Source organism: Halyomorpha halys, unplaced genomic scaffold (assembly GCF_000696795.3).
Source record: "Halyomorpha halys isolate HHAL.00 unplaced genomic scaffold, Hhal_1.1 Scaffold94.1, whole genome shotgun sequence".
Taxonomy (NCBI): Eukaryota; Metazoa; Arthropoda; class Insecta; order Hemiptera; family Pentatomidae; genus Halyomorpha; species Halyomorpha halys.
The window spans coordinates 46,941-56,028 of record NW_027114465.1 but is presented as its reverse complement, the minus strand read 5'-3'; the positions used below and the strand labels follow the sequence as shown (position 1 = coordinate 56,028).

General features: G+C 27.3%; 1 protein-coding gene across 6 annotated transcripts in view; it reads right to left on the bottom strand.

Annotated features, from left to right (window-relative positions):
• Nucleotides 1-5,368: 5,368 nt before the first annotated feature.
• Nucleotides 5,369-9,088, bottom strand: part of LOC106677337 (lysosomal-associated transmembrane protein 4A) — a 12,977-nt gene continuing 9,257 nt past the window's right edge. For 5 of the 6 annotated variants that reach the window (XM_067051680.1, XM_067051676.1, XM_067051677.1 and 2 more), the window contains 3 exons: nt 8,638-8,715; nt 7,775-7,931; nt 5,369-6,502 (listed from right to left, as the gene is read on the bottom strand). In XM_067051680.1, the coding sequence (XP_066907781.1) occupies nt 6,314-6,502; nt 7,775-7,931; nt 8,638-8,715 (424 nt within the window). In that variant the 3' untranslated portion in view covers nt 5,369-6,313. The remainder of the gene's footprint in view (nt 6,503-7,774; nt 7,932-8,637; nt 8,716-9,088) is intronic. The other variant, XM_014415202.3, reaches the window with a different exon arrangement.

Sequence of the window (9,088 nt, the reverse complement as noted above, 5' to 3'; positions counted from 1 at the left end):
TTGATAGGGAATATTAATAAAGAACTTTGTTTATTCATAAACAAAATTTTAGAATTCAGATATTTAACTTTTATATTATTTATATTTATACTCATGTATCAGCATTGCATGTCATCTATAGGTTGTATAATTTTCTTATATATAATGCTTATTTTAGAATCTGATTACTAAGAAACATTAATAAATAAATTTATTTATTATGAACAAATTTATTTTGGTTACTTATTATTTTAGTGGGATGCAGTTTTAATTAGTATTATAAAGTTTTATTTTAAACAATGTGGGCTTAAAGTGGTCCTAAGGACTTTTTCTCAATCATTTTGATTGATATTTATTTATTAAATACTAATAATTGATATTTATTTATTAAATATTAAATATTAATATTAATAATTAATTCTTTTATTTTTTAGTGGGGTCGAAATAGTTAATCATACTTTGCATAAAAGTACTACTGTAATGGCTAAATGGTAGATTACAAGTAAAAGCCTTAAAATCTCTGAATCTAGTTTATTAAGAATTAGTCAACTACTTAGCAATTTCATTCTTACGCATTAAAATATAATGTTAACTTATTCATATTATATCCAGTGTTATTTTATTTAAGTGAATATTTTACCCATCAAAAGTCTTCATTTTTGTTTTTTGCTTTCTCACTAATGAGGAATTGGGCTAATTTCATGAAATACTCTCCAGACCTATATTAAGTTGGGAAATCCGCTCCCAATTAATGAAACATTTTAGATTTTCCTTCCCTCCTATGGGTTATAGCTGCCCCTCTGTGGTAGTTCTAAGCCACGATTAAGGATATCCTTTCCTGGTTCTGATGCCATAATTTGATAGTTTTTGTATTTTTAAAGAATTAATAAATTGGAAAGAGCAAATACTTTGCTATTATAGCCATCAATTTCTCAATTACTGGATTACAGTTGTTTCAGCTCTGCTATGTAATGTGTTTTTTTCATATTTATTTGGATATTATTGAAATTTAGATTTAGGTTTCATTTAGAAAACAAATTAAATTTTTATATCTAAGTACATAACCTGCCTATTTCATGTATGAATATCATCAATTTGTTTTTTAAATATTCATTCTTAGTTTTAAGTGAAAAGATCCAAAATAATGTTTAACATTTTGTTTTCTAGGAACTTATATAATTTGTCCAAGTTAAGAGTGATATGTTTCCTTGGAACTGTCTTTGAAATTGATGTTTAGGATTTTCTTAATTTATCATTGTTGTTATTGCATATTTTTCAGTATATTATATATTAATATTTTTTTTTTTTTAGAATCAGAAGATATTATGAAATTCATCAGGAAGACTGAAGCCCAGGCTTGTGCAAGATATTCTGCTAGTTTAAGTCAATTATTTATTTTATTACTTCAATAAACATCACTTGTTTTTATTGTTATTTTCTCTTACAATTTTTAAATACAGAACTATTATTATTAACTTTTTTGTAATTTATCTTTATTATTTGTTATTGTGCAATATTATATAACAATGTTAATAGTTAGTTGTGTATTTTGCATGAGAATATACCCCTATTACAACTGTTATAAAAACTAACTGATTAAGTATAAGGCCCTGCTAATGAAGATATAAAAAAGAACTTATTATGAAACTATTATTTCATTTTTTATTTGTTCTGGGAGGACATTTATCTCTACTCTCCATTTTATTACGTTATAGAACATATTTGCTGAATAAAAATAAATTTTAGCTCAAATTGTGAATTTATTTTCTGTGTTCCTTTTCTTTTCTTGTCGTTAACAGAAATGTATAAAGCAAATTTTAAACTATTTTCTACTTTCAAATATGAGTTCAATATTCTCTAAAGAATGTCCCTTTTTAGAATGGTACATCTAAAAGGAACCAAGCCCTAAAAGCATAAAGTTTAAATTAAAAAAAGCACAAGTAAAACTGTTTATATACTGGCGAGTTAAACTAACAGTATATTAAAGGGCTTATGTTTTATATACAGATTATCCCTCAAACATTTTCTATTACTTATATATAACACATTTTCAGAGTGTTTATGTGTATTCAGTGTTTTAATCGATGGAACAAACGTGTGTGGAGAATTAGATATTTTTTTGCAGTAAATACAGCAATACTTAAGGTACAATAATATAGATAAATTTAAGGGTTGATTCCTATCTCCTGAATCTGGTCTACTAAGTTAACAGTAAAATCGAGAATAACCCTCCTGATTATTTCTGTAGAATTATTTTATTTAAAATAAAAAGTAAATGATTCAATAAAATAGGTAGAAAAAGGAATAATGTTCTAAGACAGAGTATTCACACAAGAACTTTACTTATGATTTCCCTGTCCTTTATTTGTTTTAAATATTTTACAAAATCCTTAACTGAAATGTTTGTCAAAATAGTGGTGCTAAAACACAGAATTAATAAGTAAACAAAAATAGATTGTTATTACTTACATTCAGCAAAAAGATTATATAAAAATAGTCATTACTTAAGTTTGTACTATAAAGAATTCCTTAACTATTTTCTTATTGACGTAATTTATTAGTTAGTAATGAATTTCACAATATTATTGCAATAAAATTTATTTGTACAAAAATTTGATAAAAACAACATAATTTTTTTTATTTTCTGAACCTCTTTATTTCATAAATATATATACAATACGGATTTATATGTACAATGAGTATATAAATACATTTACAATTTTTCTTGTTTTGCCTTACAGCATTATAAGATAGGCAAAAACATAGTTGAAAATTATCATAGTTGAAAATTATGTTGTTTAATCTTAAACAACATAATTTTAACTTTAACAGACTAAAGCAAAATACAACAAATTTTAGTGCGAATTATCTTCTCTAAAATGTTTTTTCTCCCATCATAATGTTAGAAATTTCTCCATTAGGATACTATATAAATACCAAATCGTAATATTAGGTGAAAAAATGCAAATTTATTCAATAAATAATCTATTATTTCGAAAATTCCGCAATGAACGCTAGTATAAAATAAATACGAAAAACGTGAATTAACAGTTACTGTAAACTCCACAAGAGGCCAGCACTATCCAATCATGCTCAAGTTTTAGTAGTAGTTCCACTAACTGTCAAAAGAGAGCAGCACTTCCCGGGTCAAGCCTTGGCACAAAACCGAGTCTAAAATCTTAATTTAGTATTAGGAAAGTAGGAACTCACAGGAGCTCAAATTTCAAACTGAAGTTGATATTTCGATAGTGCTGCTATCTGGTGGCAGTCAGTTGAACTATCGCCTCTGGCCTCCGTTCCAACTGAATGAACTCCTGTTAGTTCCTACTATCCTAATACTAAATAAAGATTTTAGACTCGGTTTTAAGCCAAGACTTGAGGCTTGGGAAGTGCTGCTCTCTTTTGTCAGTTAGTGGAACTACTACTAAAACTTGAGAATGATTGGATAGTGCTGGCATCTTGCGGAAATTATAGTAACTGGTAATTCAGCTTTATTGAATGTTCTTCACCCTGGCTTAGACAGGGAAATTTTCTAAATAATAAATTATTTATTGAATTAATAAGCAGTTTCTTCGCCTGGTATTACTTGATATTTATGCAGTATCCTAAGGGAGAAATAACATATATTACAATAGAAAAAACAAAATCGTTTTAGATAAGATAAATAGGACTAAAACTTTCAAAACTTGTATTTTGCGTCTATAAAAAAAGTAGCTAATTCTTCAGAAAACTCAATAAAAAGTTATGAGAACTTTTAATTATCTTTAAAATGAATGTAATAATTATTATTTTTTGCCCCTTTTTGTAAGTTTAATTTAATTTTATAAAATATATTTTACTTAAATTGTAAACTTTTGTTTCAAGTGGCAAATAAATTTATGTTAAATTTTGGCATACTCAACTATCTAGAATTTTTGTTTTAGGAATGTAAAATTATTTATGTATAAGAGTTTTCTATCGAAAGTTGATATATACTATTGAAAAGTAAATTTTTTTTTATAAATTAAAAATCTCAAAAGCATATTGTTTTGTTTCTAAATTAAATTAAATAGGTGTTACAAACCAAAATTTTCAATAAAAATGATGAGATACTCCTATAGTAATCTTTATATAATAACTTCTAAAAACTGGATACTTTTGATAGAACATTCATTAACTGTTGAAGAATTACAACGAAAGAAAATATACAAAGTGTATCCAAAGTAAGGTAAGTGGTCCAGGTAAGGCCCGTTATCCATTTTTTAATCATATTGTGCATGTTTGTTAATGAAATTACACACTTGAATTCAATTGGAATCTTGAGGCTACATCAAATTTGGTACAATTCTGTAATGCTGGTTTTCAATTTTTTAGAAAGTGTCGTCAAAAGTGTTCAGTGTACTATAAATTGTAGCAATACATTTATTTATAAGTATTTAAAAAAAAAAACAACTGATAGGTAAATGCATTGTACATTCTGTTATCTTGTTATGTTTAGAATAAGTTACATGTATAGTGATTTTCCCCTATGTTACAAGTTTTGCAAAAATACTAACAACCTACCTGTTGGCCTAATGAAGGCCAGTTTGAAAGGTGTAAAAATTATTTCAGGTAATCGACAATTTTAATTAGGGTTTTGATAGAACTAAAGCTTGAAAAAAGTACTTAGATTTTGATTAAAAATGAAAAGCCACAACAAGAATAGTTTTGATCTTAAAATGTTAATTTAATTTTAATTTATTCTATTATCAGCTTTCTTTTATATATCTCATGCTAAAAAATTCCTGAAAAGTATTCATTACAATTGCTGGTAATGTGAATCATGTGATATTCTAACAAGATGATGATAAAATTCAGCCAAACCCACCAAAATGTTTAATTATGAAAGATAGGCCTTATTAATATTGACTTCCACCTATAAAATAAATTTTGTTGGTGTAGGTGACGTCCTAGGTAGTAGCTACACCAACAAAATTGTTTTAGGTCAAATAATATTTTCCTGAGCAAAATATAGCTATAATCTATGAGGATCATATTGATGAGTAAAGTTTTTTTAGAGGGTGGTGGAAAAGTTCTGACTACTTAAGTGTCAGATACTTTTCTCTACTAACAATAAGAGAACTAGTAATCAGAACAAGATTTTTCCTTAAAATAATCAATGAAACTAAAACTCTAATTCTTCAGTAAAAAGTTCTGAATTTACACTTTGAATTAAGTTTTAATAAATAAAATGGAGTAGTTTTTTTATCAAAAGGTAGTAGACCTAGTTTTGGAAACTAAAAATTATTATGGAAGCATTTCATGCGTAAAAGTTAAATTTGTAACACCTATTTGACAGAAGATAATTTTAATTTTTAAATAAACTTCTTTCGAGAAAAGGATAGAGGAACTTATTAATCAAGAAATGTAATTAAAACAAAAATAAACAATTTTATTTATCAATTCATAAATCATAATAAACATTGGAAAGTAACATATATAACTATATGAAAGTATATACACCATATCTAACATAATGGAAACTAACCAAACATAAATATGAGTCACCAATAATTTGTAACATTAACAGTGCATTTTAATTCTTTGGAATAATATAAAGTGCATTCGGTGCAATCAGTAATTTTTGAAATAATGACCAAAATACAGTAGACAACTATCGAAATACAAAACTAAATACAATTTTTTTAAGGTGACATCACAAACGCTTCTATTATAACATAGTTGTACTAAAACTTAATTTGTAAATATTCTATGAAACAGGAAAACAAAGATGACTTTTATAGTTTTTATGTATTTATCAATGTTTACATAGTATAATCTACACTGTTACAGGGGGAAATAGTTTACTTATATATTATCTATCAATAACGTAAATTAACAATACTTATAAAACTCACTTTCCTCAGCCTTTATAGTTTAATTACAGAAGATTTAACGAATTCTGAAATGAAATATAATATATATCAGCATATATTAAGACTTTAAAAGGTACATCAATAATTCTAAAAATGTTGGAAACATTTACTCATTACTGAAACAGCTGAGAAAAGAAAAAAAAATCTTGACATCAAATACATCTATAACAGAGAAAACTAATCCATTGCAATTCGTAAAACGATTCAATGGTATAGTATATGTCGAGATATATAGAGATTGATTAATTATTTTTCTTACGTCTACCACCCTGCTCAATATCTTATATAAAAAGAGAACTCCTTACTTCAGCCAGGGGTCAATATTTTTTTTTCATTTTAACCATTCAAACATCAACATATATGTATTGCTACTTCAGATTTAATATGTATTAATGTAAAAAATAAGGGAAGGATTGTGCAAATGTCTAAATTTTAATTGCTTATGCTGTAGGGTGTGACATAGCTTGGTTGTAAGGAGGGGGTGGAGGGGGAAACTTTACTGCTGTGTCATAGTCTGGAAGCAAATCCTGGGAAGATTCCGGTTCAATGAGATGAAGAGTTCTTTGGGCTGATATCAGGCGTAGGGTGAGGTATTTATAGCAACTCCAAACGACTCCAATGAAGTAGGCCTGAGGATTTATAAAACAATATTGTTACATTAAACTTCAGTTTAAATAAATAAAAAAAAAAAAACTATTCATTCAGAAATAACATTCATGTTATTTATCAGCAGTGAAAAAATTTTACTCGTAGGAGGGTGGTCTTCACTGCAAGTTACAAATTTTTTTAACACTTCAAAACATAACAAGCTGCAAGAAAAAAAAAAAAAGGAACTTTGTTTTCTTAAAATTTACTATTTGTAACAAAACCCCTTCATCTACTAATTCCTTCATATATACTAAGCATGTTTAGTCACCTTCAGGAAAAGCATGCTGGGTCTTTCCAAAAACGCTTTTCTCAAACATTAGACAAAGGTTAAGTTCAAGTTATTTAGTTCCTTGGTTTAGCATCTTTAGAGAAAAATGAGAATAGAAAAAAAGGGAACGGAGTGAATTTGAACCATTTATACTTTTTTTAAGTTAATAAATTTTATAATAATTTTTCATAAAAAATATTTCTGATTTTAATAGAATTTTCCAAAGTAGAGTTCTAATTGATAATAATTCGCACAAGGATTATATTTCACAAAAGGCATTTTATTTATGAAAATATTTTGCTTTAACCTTCGAGGAAATGCAACTAATCTGAGATTTTTAGTTTTTTTGTGAGTAGAAGAACATACTTTCCCAAAAAGGGTAGGGGCTCTATTAATTTTTTAATAATTCACCCCTCACGCAAGAATAGGGTTGAAATTTTACCAGTGCCCTGTTGATATTAGGTGGTAACTAAGATCTATTGGACAAGTTAGGACTGATTATGTAAGTATTATAGATATCTCATCAAATTTTGAGCAGAAATTTAATTTTTCATCTCAAAAACAAGCTGCAGTTGAACAAGAGTTAATTATTCGTTAAGTGCAGAACCAGTCAAAGCTTAGCTAATATGTTAACACATTGACTGCCAACTAACTAGTCTATTGCTAACAATAGTTTGCATTATTACTCAGGACGTCGACTCTGAGTTATGTCATATTTTTCCTAGAAGATAGCTTATAGTGAGCGTCCTAAGCAAGATCTCTAACTATGAGTTATCTCATAGTTGGTAGTGAATGCGTTAAGTAAAAAAAAAGTTCCTCAGATTTATTATTAATGACAAGATAATGTTTAGACTGGTGTGTGGTGTCCATTTAGTTTGAAGTTACAGAAAATTTACAAGGAATTCTATTCCAATTAAGGCGGTAATTTCACATTGATGTTCTTATGTAAGAGATTGTGAGAATGAATGCTTAATTCAATATTTACTTTAAGCAGCATTGCAGTTACGAAAGTGAAGAGAACAATGAGGGCTAACGATTCTGGTGACAGCTGCAATAACTGGGCTTGCATTGGCACTCGAGGAGATTCAGCGACGATTCGATGCATATCAGGTAGGTAGCACAGGTAGGTTAGAGCAGTCAAACTTTAAAAACCAATTAGTTAATTAATTTAGGGTGGTTAGGCTGTAAATAAATAATACAAAATTATACATAATTGGGTATCCAAATTAAAAGGCACAAAACTCAAAATGGTCATTGTCAAGAGACATTTTAGACCATGGAATCAAATCCAATATATCAAAATAAGTACCTCTAGGGCTTTGATGTAAAATTATTATTCATATTTATTAGTTGCAATTAAAAGACACTTTTTGAGTTGTGCTGATTCATTTCGAATGTACTACACTTATTACATCAATACTTCTAAAGCCACACTAGGTGCTCTTATCCAGCAAATTTTTAAAATGCAGTTTCTAGTTTAAGTTTTTTCAGAGACCAAAAACTTTAATATACTTTAATCATTTATTTAACATTTAACAAAAATGTAATATTATTTCGTATTTGATATTTTTATTATCAGCTATTAACAAAATAACATTTAACAAAGTATTTTTTATAAATAATACAAAATTTGAAGAAACAATAGAAAATAAAACATGATTTAAAAAATGATGGGTGTGGATATATGAGAAAATTACATTTTTTATTGGGTCAACTGTGATGAATCTGTAGGAGTCATGAATAATATTATTTATAGGAGGAAGGTCTGAGTTGCGGTGAAAAAAAGAAAGAAAAAGAAAAAGGGGTACACAAAATAGCAGAAAAAACTATTAGTAGTGTGTCACCAACGTTTCTCTCCACTTTGCATGGCTGAATCGTGACAGATAGCTAATAATGGTCACTATATGATTCAGTCCTGAGGAAGCCCTGCAAAGGAAAGCAAAATGTTAGGAAATAATATATACATTTTTCTGCTATTTTGTGTATCTTTTTTTACCATCATCTGGGCCATTTTCCTACAATTAATTACATATGGCCAACTAATAATGACTATTATAGGCTTGGGGAAAGGAGAAGGATTAGAATAATTATACTATTTTATAATAAAATTTTTGACAATATTTGTTGTTTTTTTTTTTATTTAATTCAAATTTGATTCTCTTGAATTTGAGAGAAAAAAAAAACACACTATTTTTGTAAATTAACTTATTCACTTGTGTCATTCCTTTAAATATTATATATAGTATAAACATATTGCATATAGTCAACTATACATATTATATGAGAGTACATATATATA